General features: G+C 35.9%; 1 protein-coding gene across 1 annotated transcript; it reads left to right on the top strand.

The window, feature by feature from the left end:
- Positions 1-4,247: 4,247 nt before the first annotated feature.
- On the top strand, positions 4,248-9,198 carry LOC149148356 (F-box protein PP2-B15-like). The gene is made up of 3 exons (XM_089439968.1): positions 4,248-4,660; positions 8,182-8,300; positions 8,620-9,198. The coding sequence occupies exons 1-3, from the start codon at positions 4,382-4,384 to the stop codon at positions 9,113-9,115; spliced, it is 894 nt and encodes a 297-aa protein (XP_089296094.1). The 5' UTR covers positions 4,248-4,381; the 3' UTR covers positions 9,116-9,198.
- Positions 9,199-22,992: the final 13,794 nt, after the last annotated feature.

A 22,992-nucleotide genomic window follows, 5' to 3' on the forward strand; every position in this document is an offset into this window, starting at 1 on the left:
GTAAATAATGTCTAAGTATGAGTTTAAGTTATACTCATGCACTACTATATAGAGGGGGTTTTAAGACAATTTTTGAGCAAATTGTTTTAACTTGAGACAAAAAAAACTTGTAAATTGTCTTAAATAGTCTTTAGGTGAGTGTTTTAAATTATTGTCTTAAAAAATTGTCTCTATAAAAAAATATAGAACACAAGTTTTGGTTTCTTACGAGACAATTTACTTTTGTTTCTCAAGAAACCATAGCTGTGATTAAAGACATATTGTCTCTATAGAAATAGTATGTCTTTAACCCCAGTGATTGTCTCTTTAGAGACAATAAAAAAAATCTCATTAAAAACAAAATATAGAATGTGAATCTTTTTGTTTCTTTAATGATTATTCATGTTAGGGCACAATGGAATCGAACCAGCAACCTCCTGCTTGCAACGCAGAAGCTCTTTCATTGAGCTAGCACTCTTTAAAGAAATGTGTTATCTTGATCAGAAAAGATAAAAATCAGTAAGCCAAAATGTCTTGTATATTTAATAGTGTAAGTAGTGTGGTCTATTTCTTATGTGTCAATGTCTCCTCTGCGATTGCACTATACTTGGAAATGCTTTATCTCAGTTATTAGACTTCACGATCATTGATAAGTCTATCATCAGAAACTCATGTCTCTGGTCTTGCTTTTTCATTGTGAATTTGGTTTACAGGATGCTAGATCTAAATAATGGACCATGAAATGTTATTTTAGCTCATCTTCAAATTCCAGATCACTATAGAATGTTTGTATGAATTTCTGAGCACATTAAAAACAGAGGTAATCCATCAGAGGGTACAAACTTCTCAGAGTTTAAATATGCCTAGCACCGATTCATGTCCTAGACTAAAGGTAAAATTTACATTTTAAGGTCAGTGGCAATCTAGCCCGCAAAACAAACAGACTTGTACACCAAACAAATCCAATGGGTATTAAAATCGAAAGTTGGAGATAGCAATCCACACCTTGATCATAAATCGAAAAGGGTTGCCCATCATGAAAGAGGCATATGTAACTCATAGGTAACTCGGTAGTAGAGCAGCCCACTGGCCAGTGAAAGGTCCTGGATTCAATTCCTAACCAGTCCAAGTTTAAACACGTTACATATGGCTTCTTCGAGCAGAGGAAACCAGTGAAGCGCATGCTTATTGTCATCAAGAAGCTGTTAAGGTATTATCAGCTTTAATTTCTGCCTCTGTTAAGGTATTATCAGCTTTAATTTCTGCTTTAAGGCAGTAATGAGACCAAGAGGATGATAATGGTCACGTTCTAAAGAAACTACATACAAATATTTGCATCTCCACTGAAAAGAAACATTCAGTATTTACAAAAGACTATAACTGAAGCCAGATGTCTAATCATCAATGTCACTAAACATTTCCCTCCTTTGTATTGACTGCAGACCTTCTTGTCCTTCAGAGTCCAATAAACTTGCCAGGCCCGTCGAATTTTCTGCAGAACCAACCCTTGCCTTCATGGTGCTGGGAACTGAGGGCTTTAATCTGGGTATGGACATTGGATGCGAAGGGGTCGAACTTCCTGTAGCAACTTCCCGTAATACAGCCGAAACAGTTTCGGCAGCAGCAACATCTGCCACAACAGAAGCAGTCTTATGCCTCCTCGATACAGGAATGTTATTGGGGGCAAGCACAGTTCCCTTTGCAGAGCTTAAGACATTTGAAGTGCACCGTGCCTGACCCCTGCTTGAAGCTACCCCAGAAGTCCTCATAGGCACTTCAAGTGTTCTTAAATTGTCGCTAAAAGTCTGATCCAACCATTTCACCTTGCTAGTCAGAGACTTTTCCACCACTGGAGAGAAGAAAGATTTCCTCTTCATCGCAGAAGTCTTAACAGTCTTCTGAGCGTCGTGAATATCAGCGTTTTCTTTGTCTATGTTGCTTCCTTTGTTAACTCTGTTGACAGATGCAGTAGTCTTAGGAGGCCGTTCTGAACGAACACTGCCATTATTTTGGAAAGTTGTTGGTAAATTGGCCCCCAGATTGTCAATTGTTTTGGCAAGCACATTATGAGGGAACAAAACTTGCATTGTTACAACTGCCTCTGCCACTTTCGATTTGGTTTTCATAGCTTCATATTTCTGAATATCATATAGAAGTTCCTTCTGACGCTGTTTGTCTCCTACCAGTATTTCATCTATTTCACTCTTGTACTCTTTTAGAAGCATACGTAAGTAGTCCATTAAACAGCCTGTCAAATGACTGTTCTTGCTCTCAAGCAACCTTTTGAGTTCTATGAAAATTGGGATAGCATTTTGGACAAAATTTTTCTTTGCAATCTAAGTTACAACTCGTACTTTTGATGCCGCAAAAGCTGCTGCTCCACTTTCTTCTTCCAGCTCCATATTCTCAGCTACCCCAGCAGCTGTTCGATTGCATTGAACGCGGATCTCCTTGCATGCCAGTATTTGCAGTGCATCCTGCAATACACACTGTGAAGCGAAATCATCAAGATCAAGCAAACCATCAGCTGCAGAAGCAAGTACTTCTGCACAGAGCTTGGTTGAAGTTACCAATAGGTGCTCAGGTTGCATCTGCTTTAATAAGGATACATAGATATGCATGCGCTTTAAACAAATCCCAGCAGCAATCACCAACAAGCCCCAAACGTTGAGCACGAAACTGATCCCTGGAGCATAGAAAGCATAACTTAGAAAACAGAGTGAGTTTTCCAGAATGCTTTGGTTACCTGGTGAGCTACAGGGGATGCTGGGTCGAATTGGTGAGGGAGCAGCCCGCGGGTTGTGTTCGAATTCAAATTCCATAGTGAATTAACTTACCGTGCGGCAGAACGCAAATGTATTTAAGAGACTCTCAGTTCGAGATTAATGCGGAGGGTGGCGGAGCTGGCGGAGGGCGAAGGAATTGCCGGCAGCCGCAGCCGGAGGCTTTTCCAAGCGGCCACAGAAACTGGGCCATTCTTCCACTTCGTAGATTACTCTTAACATAAATACGTAATTAATATTAATTAATAAATATGTAAGTTATTCCTAACATAAATACTTAATTAATATTAATTAATAAATATGTAGTTAATATGGTTGTTAGATTTTTTAAATATATTTATAAAATTATATTATGGTTAATATATCGAGATATTTCAATAGAAAAAGTTTTATATAATTTTTGATAAAGTTTTTATAATAATATTTTTTATTAATTTCTTATAATTTTTTAGTTACTCGTAATTATTTGAAATTTTAAAAAATTTTAAAATTAGAATTTTTACAAGATATTTCATAATAATTTTTTTTATTAAATTAATATAAAATATTTTAACGGTATCATCTATAAATCAGATATCCATTTCAATTTTTTTATAAAAAATAATATTTATTTATTTTAAATTACGTGAAAATTAAATTTTAAATATTTTTAAATAAATTAAATAATTTTTTTTTAATAATTTAATACTCTTCGTACCATCAAAATAATCTTTTGAAAATAATGTCTTATGTTTAATTATTTAATTCCATCTCATTTAGTAAGAAATTTGATTATTAATAGATATGAATTTTACATAGGTTGATTTAATATTTATAATTATTGTTGGTGTAAAACAATTAATAAATAATATATTGTTAAAGTACTTTTTAATTAATGTTTATTGGTGCTAAATTCGGAATGTCTCACTTGTTCAATCATTAACAAAAGTTTATAGTGATACCCATAGAAATCAACCTTATATATATTTTTAGTTCACCTACGGATTATAGTGAAAAGAGTGAGAATCCACTTTATATTACTAAAATATAAAATGCCCCAATTACTAATTTTATATATATATATATAATTTCTCTATAATCATAATAATGAGATAATAATCATAAATTGTATTGGCACAATTAAAATTAACTTCATATAAATAGAATAAAAAAATCAAACCAATTACCAAATTAAAAAATCTTTATTATTATTAACTTTAAATCACATCTTCTCAGCCTTACTACCCATACTTAGTTCCATGATCCAGTTAACTAACCATAACCATAACCATAAATATAAATATAAATATCAATATCAATATAAATATATATATAAAATAAAGTTCGTGTTAATATTTGTATGTGTTTTTTTAATTATTATTTCTTTAAAACGGTTCCTTTAAAAGCTGAAACACGTCACCATCATTGCGCGTGTAACGTGTAACGTTTTTGCGGCAACGATCCCTACGATCACGGTTAACACACCAAAAATGCATTACCCCTCAAATGCCTTCGCAGCGAAGCAAGGATTGAATTAGGATAAAGTACCCCCATCGAAACCACTATAAAATGGATTCTGGAAGCGTACTGGGTAGGTGTGAAATACTATTTGAGTTTCTAGTCGTTGTTGTTGCAGAATTATGGATAAGCATGAGGCAGGGCTCATGGGTTTGGGAAACTTGCCAGAGAGCTGCATGTCGATTATACTCGGCTTGACCACACCCAGAGATGTTTGCAGGTTCAGCGCCGTCAGCAACACATTCAGGTTGGCCGGTTACTCGGACTCGTTATGGGAGAAAATGCTCCCAATTCAGTATCGCCATCTTCTTTCAAGACTCGATTCGCCTTTGCAGTTCTCTTCCAAGAAAGAATTGTATTTCACACTCTGTCATCCCCAATTGATCGTCTGCAGCAAAAAGGTAAGTATGGAACTGATATTTCCTTTTTTAATCTCTTTCAATCTGAATTACAGCAGGGATGGTAAATTATAGATGCAGACTTCATCATCAGTTTTCTTTGTCTACTTAACCCACCTAGTTGCAAAATGATTCCCAAATGTAATTATTCTCAAAACTATCATAACAAGTTTGCCTGTGTTACTAGAATATTGTACCTTAGATTTAGATTTAGGATTAGTTCAGAGAATTTTCTATCTAAGGACTAGTTCAGAGAATTTGCTGTGATGATCATATCAAACTAATGCTTTTCTAGTAAACTTCTAAAGATTTCTAATTAACATCAACATCAAATTGTTCTTGAGCGAAGATTTCTGGAAAAGCGCGTTGAGTGAAGATTTATGGAGAAGTGTGTTTTGTTATGATATGTTTATTGTAACACATTTTTTCCATAAATGTCCATTAACAATAATAATTTATTAAATGTACATTAATTTTCCATAAATGTCCATTAACAATAATAATTTATTAAATGTACATTAATCATAATAATTTATTGACTATTGAAACATCCATACTAAAACATCAAACTAATTTACAATAATTTATATCTAATCAAAATAATTCACAATAATTTATATCTTTATATCTTACAGTAGAGGAATATTTTTTTAAAGATTTCCAATTTAATCTTCTTAACCAGATTCGATAGATCATTTTTAGTCTCAATCTTAGTGGAAGTATTCCACCTCCTTAATAAGGTCGGATAGATCATTTTTTATCTTACTGAAGTTAATAGTCATCTTATGATCAAGCCATTTCGAGACACAGATTGCAATCTCATCATTAAAATATAATTAAACGTTTTAGAGGATTTGCTGAAACTACTTACTCAGACTGTCATATATCCATCTTAATCCAAATTTGCTGAAATTACTTACTCAGACTGTCTCATCATTACAATATAATTAAACGTTTCAGAGGATTTGCTGAAACTACTTACTCAGGACTGTCATATATCCATCTTAATCCAAATTTACTGAAATTACTTACTCAGACTGTTATATATCCATCTTAAACCAAATTTATTAGTTTGCAAGGGGGTCATTTAATCCAAATTTATTAGTTGCCCAGAGGGGTCATTCAAGGTGAACACCTTCAAAAACCAATTTACTAATTTTGCTTAACATCTTGTAATTCCAAGGTTATGGTGTATATATGCCAGTACATTTAGTTTTTTATTTTTGAATGGCCAGCTTTGTTAAGCTAGTTTGTGTTATGTTGAGATACTTCCAATGTATGTGGACCTGGCCCAAGTTCTGTTCATGGTTCACTCTTTCTGGTTTTGTTTTTTTTTTTTAATTATTTGCTTGATTGAACAGTATACAGATTAAGCTACAGATACTGGGTTTTCATTCAGAAAATTGTAAGGGTCTTTTCTATCTATGGATTTATAAAATTGTTTTTTTTTCCGAAATTATTTTAATGTTTAAACAGCACACAGATTAGGTTACAAACACTCGTTTTTCTAAATTTAATAGGTTCAAAATTTGACTTTAAAGAATGTAGCATCTAGAGTGGACACAATTTTGAGGAATGTAGTATCTAGAGTGGCAGAATTTTGCCAAGCACAGAGAAGGGGTGGTTCAAAATGGTTTGTTCAAATTGAGTGTCAAGATGGTTCAAAAAATGTAGCATCTAGAGTGGACACAATTTTGAGGAATGTAGTATCTAGAGTGGCAGAATTTTGCCAAGCACAGAGAAGGGGTGGTTCAAAATGGTTTGTTCAAATTGAGTGTCAAGATGGTTCAAAATATTCTTGTATTCTTAAAGAGTTTAAATACTTAAATACATTAACATTGATACCTTGAAAGTATTTAAAAAGAACCTATGTTAAGATAAATCTAGGTTAATTATACGAAAATATTTAAAAAAAGTAAATTAAGATGAATCTAAGATAATTATATGAAATTTTTAATATTTTAGCTCATCTTCAAATTCCAGATCACTATAGAATGTTTGTATGAATTTCTGAGCACATTAAAAACAGAGGTAATCCAGATCACTAAGATGAATCTAAGATAATTACATGAAATTTTTAATATTTTAGCTCATCTTCAATTTCCAGATCACTATAGAATGTTTGTATGAATTTCTGAGCACATTAAAAACAGAGATAATCCATCACTATTTTAATATTTTAGCTCATCTTCAAATTCCAGATCACTATAGAATGTTTGTATGAATTTCTGAGCACATTAAAAACAGAGGTAATCCAGATCACTAAGATGAATCTAAGATAATTATATGAAATTTTTAATATTTTAGCTCATCTTCAAATTCCAGATCACTATAGAAAAATTGTATGAATTTCTGAGCATATGGCTTACAAAGTAAGCCATAAAATTGCTTTTTTTTCAAAATTATTTTAATGTTTAAACAGCACACAGATTAGGCTACAAACACTCGTTTTTCTAAATTTAATAGGTTCAAAATTTGACTTTAAAGAATGTAGCATCTAGAGTGGACACGATTTTGAGGAATGTAGTATTTAGAGTGGCAGAATTTTGCCAAGCACAGAGAAGGGGTGGTTCAAAATGGTTTGTTCAAATTGAGTGTCAAGATGGTTCAAAATATTTTCGTATTCTTAAAGAGTTTAAATACTTAAAATTTAAATACATTAACATTGATATCTTGAAAGTATTTAAAAAGAACCTATTTTAAAATAAATCTGTTAATTATACGAAAATATTTAAAAAAAGTAAATTAAGATGAATCTAAGATAATTATATGAAATTTTTAATATAAAATATATTGATAATCTTAAACATGGATTTAGTTTTAGGTGGAACGTTTGGATTCAATATGTCATATGTATTGGGCGAATGGTTGAAGTACACTTTGTCTTACATTTTTGATTGTATGTTAGGAAACTTTTTATAGAATTTATAGTTTGCTAAATTATGATTCTCATAAACAAACTATCAATTATGTTTAGCTAGAACAAAATATCTAAACATATACAAATATGTACTTAAGTTTAGGTGTAGTTAGTGTTGTATTCTTGTAGAGTCAATATGTCATATGCATTGAATGGCTTTGTTACATAGCTGTAGTGAGTAAATATCCTAATTTCTTAGGAAATGAATCTTGTCTATATCTCATATATATACCCTCCTTCTGGTTAAGAAGTCAATATGTCATGTTCGGCACACTCAGGTCCACCTATCCTACACATCCCTTGCCCAGTGTCATGCAATTTAAGTAACGATGATCAATGTCATTTGAAAGTATAATTTGCACCTAATCATAACTTGTGATGAAGTCGGTTTACCCTCAGATTTCTAGGTTTGGTCAGCTATTCAATTTGTATCTTGCATACTACATTACAAATGTCCCATCACCATAGTTGGATGTATTTGATTTAACAAGTATTTTCTGGTTAACTAGTTTAGCTTTCATTCAAAATATCTTAGTTTCTTCAGTATGGTTGAATAGTTATGTTTGACCCCATTGACCTGAGTGCTTTTTACTTACAATTTCAGAAGTTCTGGATAGAGCGAGCCACTGGCAAATTGTGCTTTATCGTGTCCCCAAGAGAGTTACATATAACTAGGGGAAATGAAGATGGGAATTGTCTGTGCAGATCTCGGGATGACTCCAGGTAATCCAACATTATTCTTTCAATTTTTTTACCTCAGCTTATGATTTTAGATTCTAGCATGCAGTTAACTTTTTTTTGGACAAAGTTTACAATTGTCTTTTTTCACAAGTCAACAATTTACTTTTAACAAAGTGAACAGTTGACTTTTCTTGCAATTTACTTTTAACAAAGTGAACAGTTGACTTTTCTTACAAGGTACACATTTTAGGTAAACATTTTGTGAGTGGAGTATAGTCAACCGTTGACTTTGCTCCGTGCAGATTGGATACCAGGAATGTTAAGAAGAAGCTAACAACACAGTTTTGCCTTTGGAGTGCAGTTTCAAGGAGGCAGTTGAACTACATAATGTAAGCTGGTTTGAAGTGCGAGGTCTATTTGACTGCAAGGTTTTGTCTCTTGGTACGGAATATACCATCTCATTCAGGCTCAAACTCGATGAGAGACGTTATCCCATTGGTCTTCCCTATGGATGTAGAGTCACATTTCCCAATTCGACTCGGCCTGTGGCATATGGATGGTATTATAAGCCAGTCAAATTCTCAGTTACAACTGCTGATGGTGACCATCAGATATATGCCCTGTTTTTGAGTGACACAGATAAACCTGTTGCAGATGATGGGTACCAGATGGCTACCTCGAGACATGTAGAGGAGGGTTGGATGGAGATTGATGCAGGCAGATTTTTTGTGGATGAAGAGGGGGATAATCCAGGAAAAATAGATTTCTGCATGGGAGATTGGGAAGGTAGGATTCGGAAAGGTGGACTTCTTTTAGATGGGGTAAAGATTCAACCTACTTCTTCGTGTAAAAAATGAATTGAATGAGATATGTGATGATTTTCATGAATAGTTATTCACGTTGATAATATTTTTTTGGAAGAGAAGTGTGTAAAAGACTAGTCTATCCAATGCTCAAGTGAACACTCCACTCATCATCATTTTTTGATTTTAGTTTGGTACTCCACAATAAATAATGAGTAAGGTGTTCAATAATAAACATTAAAAAAATAATCCTTTACACAATTCTCAGCATAATGTTATCCTTTTCCGGAAGTTTCCTAACTAGTAATGAGTATAGCGGTGTTGTATATAGAAAGCATAGAAAGCATGTAATCAACGTTTCGGGTGGTTTGGAAACAAACAATTTCCATGGTAATGAGTATAGGGGTGGTGTTGTATATAGAAAGCTTGTAATCAACATTTCCGGTGGTTTGGAAAACGAACAATTTCCATGAAATATGTAGATTTCTCATTTCACTATGATCAATTTGAACAAGTTCCATGGAATATGTAGGTTTTTCATTTGGCTATGTTCAAATTTATGCATGTCTATTGGATTAGTGGACTAAATTCAATGAACAGAAATTATCATAATAGAGTTCAGGTCATTTCGCTGTGTTCAATTACATGTATTTGTCTAGTACATTTACTGTACAAAAATAGCTATAGCAAAGTTTTAGCAATGGTATCAAATGTAAAACTAAAATTATATTTAGCAATAATATCAAATTCTAGGTGGCGAAAAAGATTGAGAAATGATATCAGAATCAAGACAGAGAAATGAGATTAGAATTAAACTTAGCAATGAGATCAGAATTTGGTTCCATGGAGCAAGGATTTTATACCTCCAAATTATATAAAATGGTTGCTTCGCATTGATCAAGATATACACGACAGCAGATATGCTTTTGAGCAACATTGATTTTTCTCTTTTATTTAATACTTTGCATCGACCGCTAAATTGACCTCAATGGGTCTGAATATCATGTCTTGAAATCTTTTTGTACACCATGTCGACATTCTTTATCTGAATAAAGAAGAGGATGAGCCTGAGTTGTAATTTGTAACAGGTTCCTTACCAAAGCTGCGATACTATTCTCACGCTTTAGGGCCAATATGCCATAATTGACTTATAAATTGAATACAATTTTTCTGCCCTTTTTTTTATTAGACTCTACGTCTTTTGCCTGCCTACCATCCTTTTGCAACCATTTCAAATTTGCGTTCATCAAACAGAAATGCCCATCCCACTCAACCATGTAAAAGTCGCCTCCAAGGACCCACTCAAAAGAAGAGAACTACTGAGCCATCCAACTAACATCGTACTTTCACCGTAGTACTAAGCCATCCAATTCACCTCGTATTTTCACCGTAGCGGAGAGCGGTTGGACACTATACTGTGAGGTAGGCAGGACACATCCAAGGGTCAAGGGGATGGTGAAAGACCATTACGAGAACAGAGGAAGGTGCAGTAAACCAAATTCGGAACCCTTTTTTAAAGACAGCAAGGGATTCATTTTTGAAAAACAGTGAGGGATTCAGGTGTATAGGGTGCATATAGGGTATTTTTGAGTTGATTATTGATTTCAGAAATTTTTGGAATTTGGTTGGGCTTATCTTTTTATCCACTTCATTTTTTTTTAAACGCAGTGAGGGATTAGGTCTGTATATGGGGTATTTTTAAGTTGATTGCTGATTTGATTTCAGAAATATTATGGAATCTGGTTTGACTTATTTGTTTATCAACTTTAAGATATTTTCAGAATTTGCAATCACATACATTCAACTTGTCCTGTATATGCTACACTAGATGGTGGCTATCTGAAGGGTTGCATTGTCCCAAACAATAAAAATAAAATACTTTCTAGTCTAAGTTTGTATTTCATAGTTATAAATGAAATATGTTGATACATTCTTAATACATTCTAAATTGTTAAAAATTATATATATATATATATATATATATTTTTTTTTTCCACTGGAAAAATCCGTAACTTTCATTAAGTAGAAAATTACATATTGAAGATGCTATGCGCATATGCCTGAGGTCACTATACACAGTGTGCCTGTTAGTTACAAAAATGATTATGTTCCTATATATCAGATCGAGATGTACCTCGCAGGGTCATCCTCCAATATTCTATAAAATACCTGTTTACAAAAATATGTCTTCCGACTTTTCTTAGCTGTTCGGATACATGTTTAATATTTACAAAATATTGTTTCTGACATGTACAAAAAATTTTCGGATTGTTTATTGCTCAGGTGCATGCTGATATCTCGGATCATTATATGGACGATGGTAGTATTTGTACTCCTGATGGCCTTGTACCTCTGTGATCTCCCATACTCCTCTGTCCATCAACGAGGCCTCCTTGGATAGTTTGTCAACACTCTCGTTATGTTCCCTGTAGATGTGTGAACATGTGATGTTGCCAAAAGTTGCTTTGAGTTCAAGAACTTCATTCAATATGATGTTGAGTGTGTGAATGTGACAAATAGATATGTTGTTGAACCAATTTATGATGATTTTTGAATCCCCGAATATGTTAATGCAAGAGATATGATGACTCAAAGCAAAATGAAGTAAATGACGGAGAGTAATGAGCTCTGCAAAATTGTTTGTTCCCATTCCCAGGCCTGTTTTAATTCTGTAATAATGTTGCTCGGATTTGAAAATGATGAATCCGCCCCCACAGCTCTGCTGGTTTGCGGCCCCATCGAAAAATGCCCAAGGTGTGTTTTGGTCAATCCGGGGAGGTGGGTGAGGGTGTCGCACTTGTGGGGGAGGGGGATCTGGTAGTTCCCTATAAGCTGCGATAATGCTGGCCTCCACCAATTGCCAGAGCACAGGTTGGTCGTTGAAGATGAGTCGGTTGCGTGCTTTCCAATAGTGCCAGGTTACGAGGATAGGGAGGTTTACAGTCTTAGTTCCTTTGTGCCGCGATGCCCAGTCTGTCCAAGCCTCCGTTATATCAGTGCCTGCCCAGTTGCCGGAGTAAGAAATGGTATTTTTGATCGCTGACCACAGTTCTTGTATCAACCTGCATCTCAGGAAAAGATGTTATGTGGTTTCAGATGCTTCTTTGCAAATCGCGCACCAGGAAGGTTCGAGGTAAGCTCTGTGCGTTAGATTTTCTCCGGTGGGCACCTTGTTTTTAAGAACACACCAGAAGAAGAGCTTGGATCGCGGGGAAGTGGAGAGCTTCCAGATGCAGTGCCACCAGGTCGAAATAACCTCTGGCTTCTTGTATCTAATAAGTAGGGTGTAGCCATCCTTTGGAGTGTAAATACCGCTCTCAGACTGGCTCCAAATTAGTTCATTCGGCCCCTCAGTGATTCTGATGTGTGATTCTATCAGGGCCTCCCTGTAAGTCTGCCATACCTGATGCCATCTAGGAGGGAGGTTTATTTGATGAGCTGTCCTCCAGGCCTGATGAAATATATCAGAGGCTTCCCTATCAGCAATCTGGGCAATCATTTTGATATTGTGAGCAAGTAAGTGATTAACCAAGTCTTGTGGCAGGGTGTGCCTACCACCACTGCCAACCCATGGGTCGATGCCAATTCTAGCCAGGGTCCCGTCTCTGATTTTCCAGGCCAAGTTGTCTCTGATCATAGGCATTGAGTGTAGGAGAGCTTTCCAAATAGATGATACACCTGTTCTGTTCCAATTTGGGAGTCTGATACAATCCAGGGTGCCAAGGGGCCAAATGTATTTGTGGTAAGAGAGGCGGGTCCATAGGTTCTGGCTATTTATCAATGCCCAGCTCATTTTTGCTGCCAATGCTTGTGCGAACAGTGGAAGGTCTTTAAGTCCCCAACCTCCCCACTTCTTTGGGAGAACGATCTTCTGCCATCCTATCCAGGCAAAAATGTGTTTGTCTTGGCTTCCTGCCCAGAGATATCTATTGCAGATCTGCTGGAGGCGAGCCAGAGTGTGTCTAGGAATCCATGCTAGAGCCATCTAGAAAACCGGAGTAGCTTCCAGCACTGATTTGATGAGGATTAAACGGCCTGCCCTGGAGAGGTATCCGTGGCTCCAACAGGAGAGCCTTTTTTCCAATTTAGATACCAACCAAGTCCAATCAGTAATCTTCTGGCAAGTGGATTTTAGCCAGAAACCTAGATACTTTAGACCCCTGTCCAATGGATGAATGTTGTAGGGGAAAACCTGCAGAGAGGCTTGGGATTCATTGACTGTGGTACGTGCCAGTGATATAGTAGATTTCTCTCTGTTTACCTGCATGCCCGTGGCTCGTGAAAAGTGCTGTAGTATGCGAGATATATATATATATATATATATATATATATATATATATATATAAAATAATCATTTTAATTTTAATCATTATTATTATTAATGATCTGAAAATGAGATCTTAACAATTAATAAGGTATTACAAACTCATGTGCATGGATATGCCTATGTTACTTTATGCAATGGATCGATAAAATTGTGAAATACATAGACACTGAAGCAATAAAAGATCATAATAGACAAACACATATAAACACAAGAAGTTTAATAAGGAGTTCACTCAATACTCCTGGGCTACATCTCCTGGTCCAGCCTTTAGTGATGACCTCTCTGTTGTGTCTTCAGAATAGAGTTTTACAAAAGTATGAGTTCAATTTGAGTCTCAACACACAACAGATACAATAGCAAGATTTTTGCTTGAACCTCTCAAGCCTCTCTGAGTACACAGACTTTCTCTGTCTCAGCATTGCCTTCCTCTGTCTTCTGTTTTCTATGGCTTTAAAGCCAATCTGCGCTGTATGTTCTTTTCCCCTTCTCAAATTTCTGTTTTCGGTTTTTGTCCGCTCGAATCCCTCTTCTAACGTTAAATAATCATTGCATAATGCATTCAGGGGAGGTGGCCACCTAATCTACAACAGATGAGGGCATTGAGCCTTTGAAATCCCTGAAACGGTCATTCTCTGTTTACACAGAGAAATGCGTTCAAACACAGGAAAAACCGCCAAAACACTGTTCATCCGGACTTCAAATCTTCATAAGTGCGCCCTATTTTCCTATCGGGTCTACCTATAAGTCGCTATTGCATGTCGCAACGCCCCTCTCCGTGGCTTCCCTTTGTATTTTTAAAATACGTTAAAACACTAAAAATCCCGTAAAAATGGCTTTGGGCGGACTTGAAATAATATACATTTTCATTCCCAAACCCCTTCGGGTCTGGGTTTTATTGCATCGACGCTTCCCTTTGTATTTCGTTTAATAAATGAAATACACGGAAATACATTAAAAATGCCAATTGACGGATCTCAAACCTTATGAAATAGAGTTTATATTTCCATCGAATTCGGCGAATCGCATCGCGCATATATATATATATATATATATATATATATATATATAGCCCTGCTCCATTGTGTTTGCCAATTGCGATATCGCGATGCGATTAATCACAATCACATATCGCTCATACCTCGGGCCGTTGTAAGCGCTTCGTATTTGCCCACTGCGATTTTACGATGCAATGTGGGTTGTCGATCTGCACGCTTGATCGACGGTCCTCGTTGACTCCGTCGATCTCCATCGCAAGTTCCATAAGGTCTCTGCTGATAACCTCTGATAGCCTTTACCGATTGCGATTTTCCGATTGGATCTGGACCGTTGATTGGCCAGATTCGACGGCTCCTGTGTATTCACTGCTCAAGCCGCCGATAGCTCTGTTTTCTTGTGTTTTTCGCCTTCCGATAGTTTTTTCCGCCATTTTGAAGGTTTCCCTTATGCGATAGTTTTGATCTTTTAAGCGATTTTAAGAAGATTTCGAAGACTTAAAGAGTATTCTAGGATCCATTTGGATCAATTAAGTATAAAAAAAATTAATATATAAGGTAATCATATATACATTGAAAGAAAACATGTAACAAAATTTTTAGTTATGGAGATTCACTCTCACTTAATCATGGAGATTCTTAACGTACATGGACCAATACTATGGCTAATCAATACCACATGTCCAAAAAACCATAAGTCATTTAATATAACACTTGTTTATAGGACATTTTTTTTAATTAATCAATTTAATTAAAAGGGTAAAATAGACATAACATTTTTGAGATAAATCTCAACCTTTGATTTGTGACTATTATTAAAGAATATTCTAAAATATTTGGTAGAAACATCTACCTAATAATTATGATAATTAAATTAAAGTTATGAAAGTCCTATTCCAAATTACACATGCTTATTATCCTAACTAGCTTTCGTCTCTAAATCTACGTTCACATTTTCATATTTACCTAATACTACTATGAAATTACCATACAAATTATGAAGTAACAATTTGCATCATATGAATCATATTTACCTAATACTACTATGAAATTACCATACAAATTATGAAGTAACAATTTGCATCATATGAATCATATTTACCTAATACTACTATGAAATTACCATACAAATTATAAAGTAACAATTGGCATCATATGAATATGTGGGTTTATAAATAATGTCTTTCAATGTACATGAACTACATCCACCAATGTGATTGTGCTAATATAATTCCTATGGTGGTTTAGTGTTAAAGATTGTTAGTATGTAACAATAATTAATTTAAAAATTTGTAAAAATCCAAAATTTAGTAGGTAAATATTTTGTGGTTTATTTAATTGTGTTAGTTTTTCAAATTGATAATAGTTTATATAATGAATGTAATGGTACCAAGATAGATGTATTAAAACAACCCAAGGAAGAAAACATGAAAAAAGTACTTAGATAAACAATTGGTTGTTTGTTTAACTGCCTTAGTTTCTCAAATTGATAAATGTTTCCTAATAAAAAGTTAGGATTTTACCATATAAAATTTTGTGTGTGTTTTCATTTGTCTTTTTTCTTTTCTATTGGTGATATGTATAGTTTAGGCTCTCAAATGCCAATAAAGTGGTATTAGAGCAAAGGAAAAAAGAGTATGAAAATTTTTATGTATGTGTAGGAGGAATGCATATGGACCAAATTGTGCATATAAGAAGTCAAGCCAATTGCATACTAAAAGATGGTTGCAATATGTTAATGTGTGAAGAAACCACAATTAGTTTGTGGGGCCATCTTATAGTGAAGAGAGCCAAATCCATAACTTTTCTATAATCAATTGACACGAAGAGGGTGACTGGTCAAAGCTACATATTTAAACTTTGGTGTTATCCACAGAGGAAAAATGTTAATGCCAAAATGTATTCGAGTATGCTAGCTGGTTGAAAGCCATTAGTTTCTTTAAATGAAAACTCTCATGTTATAATGAATGTAGAAATTATGATGTAGATTTGCATTTGCTTATGAAATTTTAATCAAAATCACAAGACATGAACCTACTCTATTGCTATGCAGACATTAATTCACAATTTAGAACAAAAAATCTCAGATATGCAATAAGAATCACACATATGCAACAAGTATTTTCCTTTGGGAAAGAAATTTGCTAAAAGCTGCAATATTTGCTTGCATTAATCAAATAAATAGAGATGTATTACAATTTCTTTGCTCAACTGAGGACAACTTGCAAATGCATAACCTATCTCTCTGCTCACTGAGAAACTCTCACCTAGACTTAGTCAATTTTTACCTCTGCTTGAGCTCCTATTTATTTGCATTGTTCCTTTGACGAATTAGGCTCCTATTATTCAGGAAATTCCTCAAATTGATTGCACAATTTCTTATGGTTGGTCATCTCATTGCATGTAATATATGTACACTCAAGACTAGTATACAACTGATGTTACACTGCTTTGGAATCTCCACCAAGCCTTGGGAACTCGAATTCTTTGCATGCACTAGCTATTTTGGGCTAATTGATCAATTAATTGGATGATCACTGAGTTTGACTAAATTAATACTGCTTAACTGACCCTCCATTAGTTCCTCCAACAGTTGGAACTAATTTAACTAAAAACAACTTTAGATACTTGACCTTGATTGCCACAAATTAGCAATCACACATGCTTAACTAAACTCTAACTCCTCCAACTCAAATTTACTGAGTAAACTGGGTGACACAAGCCATGTCACACAAGTTAACTACTTCTAAGTTGTATGTTGATGTGGAAATTCGAATATTCTCAATTTATAGATTTGAGGCTTCTGCGAACTGTATTTTGTGTGGTGATGTCTTCTAGAGTCATCACATTCATGTTTTTTGTAATCGAAGTTTCGAACCAAACTTTGTGGTTCATCATCAAGATTAGATGAGTGAATAAGTCAGAGATGAATAGGGTAATAAATAGATGAGAGGTATGGGAATGGACGGAGCCAACAATTTAGAAGAAACGTAAGGTTTGACGACTTCTTTGCAATCTGTGCTTTGGATTGTTCTAATGCATGAACTTCTTGTGATTTCTCCCTCCCATATAGGTTGAAAATTATGGATTTGAGGCTTCTACGATTTGTATTTTGTGTGGGGATGTCTTCTAGAGTCATCACATTCATGATTTTGGTAATCGACATTTGGAACCAACCTCTGTGGTTCATCACCAGGATCAAATGAGTGAATAAGTTAGAGATGAATAGGGTAATAAATAGAGGAGAGGGTTGGGATGGGAATGGATAGAGTTGAAAGTTTAGAATAAAGGTAAGGTCTGACTTCTTCTTTGCAATATGTGCTCTAGATCATTATAATGCATGAACTTCTTGTGATTTATCCCTCTCGTATAGGTTGAAAATTATGGATTTGAGGCTTCTGCGATCTATATTTTGTGTGGTGATGTCTTCCAGAGTCATCACATTCATGTTTTTTGTAATTGACATTTCGAACCAACCTCTTTGGTTCATCATTAGGATCAAATGAGTGAATAAGTTAGAGTGGTTAATCAAGGTAAAATCAAATTGAGAATTTCTTGCTTCATTTTTCAATGCTCATTCTTAGCAAGAAAGAGATTATCAACCACCCTTATTGTGCACCTGTGGACCTCGAAATTCCCTCTTGACAAGGCCTTTTGCCAAAATGTCAGCATCTTGTCCCTTTGTTAGAATGCACTGCAACATCATTATCCGCCTCTGTACACAATCCCATAAATGGTGATACCAGATATCTACATGCTTGGATTGATCGTGAAAAACAAGATTCTCAGAGAGCTTGATGCAACTTTGATTATCACAGTAGATCATAGTTGGATCCATCATCTGACCAAACAGTCAAACAATTATATTTCTCATCCAAATTGCCTCACATGTTGCTTCACTTGCAACCATTTATTCTGCTTATGCGGAGCTGAGCACCACAAATATTTTCTTCTAGATGTACCAAGGAACCGTTGTGGAACCAACACTAAAATTTCTACCTAATGTACTCTTTTGGTTTGATGGACTCCCCACCCAATCTGCATCTGTGAAGCTACACAACTTCACTCCCTATGTTTGTCTATATCATAGTCCAAATTGGGTAGTGCCTCTAAGGTACCGTAAAACATGCTTATTTTCCTTCCAAAATAATTTGGTTGGCCTAACCATAGCTTGGCTCAGTTGGTTGATTGCAAAACACATATTTGATCGTGTGTTCACAAGATACATCAGTGAACCCACTCGATGTCAATAAATGGTAGCACCCACTGCCTCACCTGAAGTGGCATCCTCCTTCCTCCAGTTGGTCGCTAGAGGTGTCTCCATGGGTTTGCAACTCTCCATGTGGAATCTCTGTAGTATCCCATTTGCGTACTTGCCTTGAAACACAAATAGTTCCCCATCATCTTTCCATACTTCCAATCCGAGGAAGTAGTGCATGAGACCCATGTCCTTCATTTCAAACTCCCTTGCAAGGTCTTCCTCGCAATATTTGATCATTTGTTCATCACCATTTAAAATCAAGTCATCGACATATAAGACAATAATCAACAAATTACCTTCTACCAAGATATGCTATAGGTTTGCATCCACTTCACTTTTGGTGATGCCAAATCAGTGATATAGTTATCGATCATGGTGTACCAAGCACGAGGTGCTTGTTTGAGACTGTACAATGCTTGCTTGAGTCTACACCTTGATCAAAAGTCTCGAAGCCTTCTGGTTGCTCGATGTACACCTCCTCCTCAATAACTCCATTGAGGAATGTTATTTTTACACCCATCTGGTGGATCTTCCACCCCATCTGTGTAGCTAGAGCAATAATTGATCTAATGGATGAGTACCTTACTATAAGAGAAAATGTCTCCTCATAATAAATCAACTCAACTTGAGAGTACCCCTTGGCCAAAAATATGAGCTTGTACTTTTCTATGCTTCTATATGCTGCATGTTTTACCTTGAAGATCCATTGTGAACCCATAACTGATTTATCTGTTATTCTTAGGGCCACTTACCAAATACTGTTCTTTACAATGGATTTTTATTCCTCCACCATTGCATCAACCCATACAGGTTGTTACTCCATTTCTTCCTCGAAATATGATGGCTCAATATCTACAAGCTCAGTCATTCGAGCCATGTAGCCAATGTATCGATCTGGTGAACCTTTTTTCATGTGTTGATTTAAAGGAGCACCCACATTCTCCCTTGCATCCTGCACAAGTCTCTCAGCTTCCCTGGTCCTTTTTCCACCTTCTCTAGATGCTTCTGCTTAAGTGGTTGTATCCACTCTCTACTCCTAAATTTTTGGTTTCTCCACAACTTCTTGAGGTTCCTCTTTTGGAGCTAAAAGCCCTTCTTTTGGTGGGATTTGAAGCTCCCTCTCAAAAGAGCATCGTATCGCTTTTTCCTCATCAAATTTTATACCCTTTCGCACAACTGTCATTCAATAAGGGATGGAAAGTACACACAATAGTTGTGGGGAGTTTTCATGTAACCCACAAATACCCCCAATTTTGTTGTTGACTCTAGCTTCTTCCTTGATTCTTTGGAGGCATGGCAGTATACAAAGGCTCCAAAAACCCCGAAGTGCAACACATCCGACTTTATCCTAGAGAAAACCTCCTTTGGTGTAATTATGGCAAGAATTTGATGAGGACTTTGGTTTTGTAAATAGAATACTGTGTTGCATGCCTCGGCCCACAAGTGCATAGGTGGGCCTTGGTCATGAAACATCGCTCTCGTTTCTCCCAAAATGCTACAATTATTTCTCTCAAGGGTGTTGTAAACTCTCGTGGAATGCCTTCCTTTTGCACATAAATTTTTAAATTCATTCAACATGTACCCACTTCCATTATTGCGAGCCTTCACCTTCTTACCAGTGTCTTTCTCAACTAGTGCATTAAATTCTATGAACTAGGAGAATGTCTCATATTTCTTCTGCATAAATAAGATCCAACACTTCCATTAGAAGTCATCAATAAAAATGACAAAATATTTCTACCTGGCAGTGGAGGTTGTCGAGAAAGGTCCACGAACATCAGCGTGGATCATTTCAAGGACTACATGTGTTTTGTTGTTCTTCTCATGGAATGCGGATTTTGTGTACTTCCACAAAGTACATCCTTTTCATACATCATGTTGCTCAAGTGCTCCTTTCAGGAGGCCTGTGGTTATTTGCTACATAATCTTCAGGGTGCCATAATGAAAATGGCCAAGTCTTATGTGCTAAAGATCACTGACATTGCAACTCTGCACATTCTCTGCTTTTGTGCTTAATGCAGCACAATATTCCACATCTAACTTATATAGGTTCTTCACCCAAACCCTAGTTTGCTTCACTTGTCCCGTGGCTATGTGTCTCAGGAATGCCTTTCCTTCGCTGAAGATCACATCATAACCACAGTCTTCCAAAACTGCAATGGAGGATATATTTTTCTTTAGGCCCGAAATGAACATGACATCCTTGAGCCTAGGGGGGAACCCAATTCCCTTTGAAATGACTATACCAACCGCAGTTGTGTTATACCTTCTGTCATCCCCCATCTTAATGTGCATCTACAAGTCTTTCTCCTCAAGGTCACTGAAAAATTCTCTATTCCCCGTCATGTGGAACGATGTACCTAATTCCAAGTACCACACGCTTCCCATCAATGCGTTGGCCATGAATGTAATGAGGGTAAATTCAAGCTTGAACTATGAAGCCAAGGCTTCACCTGCTTCTCCTCCTAAGGCCTTCTTTCTTTCCTTTTTGTGTGGACACTTCGTGGCATAGTGCTTGAATTCATGACAATGGAAGCATTTAATTTTTGAAAAACATCTCTTATTTCCCCCTTGATTGGATTCTAGTTTGGATTGAAATTTCTTCCCTTTTCTCTTCTTTTTCTTTCTAACCAATGCAAAGTTTTCTTCATCCTTGCCCTTGGATGAAGTACCATCTATGGTATTTCACCTTATTTCTTCTTTACCAAATCGGACCATAAGCGCTCCCAATTTGGTAGTTTCTCTCTCCCATTCACTATATCTTGATAGTTATGCTAGCTTTTGGGAAGGCCTAGAAGGGCTAGGTTTACCAAGTCTTCCTCAGGGACATTAACACTGACCCCACCAAGTTCATCACGACATTGCGTAAACTTGCTCGGATATTGCAGAATTGTGTCATTCTTTTGCATCTTGATACTTCAAAGTTTATCCTTGAGTGCCATCTTCTTGTGGTCACTATTATTATCGAACAATTCTGTTAGTGCTTTCCTCATTGTGAACAAATTTTTTTTTCATGAATATTTGAGACAATGTGATCCTGTACTCCCTCCAAGATTATTATCCTCACCTTAGCTACATCTTCCTTCCACTGAGCAAGGTTCTGGGCATCAAATGTTTGTGGTTTTGTAACATCTTTCTTGATATATTCTAGCAATCCATTGTCATCCAATATCGCCTCCATGCGATCCTTCCATGCAAAAAAATTAGAGGTTCCTTCTAAGGCATACTTCAGCCTTAGTGCATTGAAGGCCATCTTCTCAACTCTGAAGAAATCCCACTACATTGAGCTTCAAATTCGAGCCTCGTGAGAAACAACTTCGAAATTCTTGCTCTATTGTGAATCCTGCTTTGATACCATGTAGAAATTACGATGTGGATTTGCAGTCACTCATGAAGTTTTAATTGGAAAAAATACAAGACACAAACCTATTCTACCATTTTGCGAACATTAATTCACTATTTAGAACAAAAAAAGTAATATCCCTAGTGAAAATTCCATGTAATAAAAGTAAATAAAGGCAAAAAAATAACCACATATGATGGGGCATTTATTCCAAGATGAATGTCGGGCAAAATCCTAGTGATGGGGATCACTTGTGAATGTTTATGGTTAAGGAAATTGGTAAAGGCAATGGCTAAGGCTTTAGAAAGGAAAAATGGCATTTTTGGCACATTTATTTATGAAAATAATGGAAATTGGGAGAAAAAGGAGGTGAAAGGTCATAGGTTGCATGTGAGGAGGAAAATGAGGGAAAAATAATGGAAAATGAAGGAAATAGAGGCCTCACTCATAAAAAGGCTTCTAAGGATCAGTTGGTAACCTTTGTCAGTTTAGTTTTGGAGATCTCTCTTTATCTCTCTCTCTCTCTCTCTCATACTCTTGGGGACTTAGAGTTTTCTTGGACCACTCTTGGTGGGTGTGGCATACTTGGATTTTTGGAGTAAGAAGGAAAAGGAAGAGTAGGAAAGTGCTAGAAGGCATCAGGATCAACACCTACATCAGATTTTCTTGCAGGTACTAAGTTGCATGTATGTTTCCTTCACTAGTTTTTGCATGCATGGCACATGCATGTGGTTTTTTGGTTTTGATCTGTCATTGACATGGAGGATGGCCAGGGTTGATAGTGGATTACCTAGCCTTGCCATTTCCTAGATAGCCATGGTGATTGTGGGTTTAATTTCATTGTTTTTTTGGTTGGTTCTTATAATTCCTTAGCTTAGGTTGATTTATTATTTCCTGGAAGCCTTGGTTGGACAAACGCTCTGGAAGCCCTGTAACAGCTTGGGTTGAGTTACTAGTCTTGGAAGCCTTTGTTGGACAAATTCTTTGGAAGCTTGGTGATAGTTGTGG

The sequence above is a fragment of the Pinus tabuliformis genome, chromosome 9, assembly GCF_031772625.1.
Source record: "Pinus tabuliformis cultivar Carrire ecotype Pingquan chromosome 9, CPIR1, whole genome shotgun sequence".
Lineage (NCBI taxonomy): Eukaryota > Viridiplantae > Streptophyta > Pinopsida > Pinales > Pinaceae > Pinus > Pinus tabuliformis.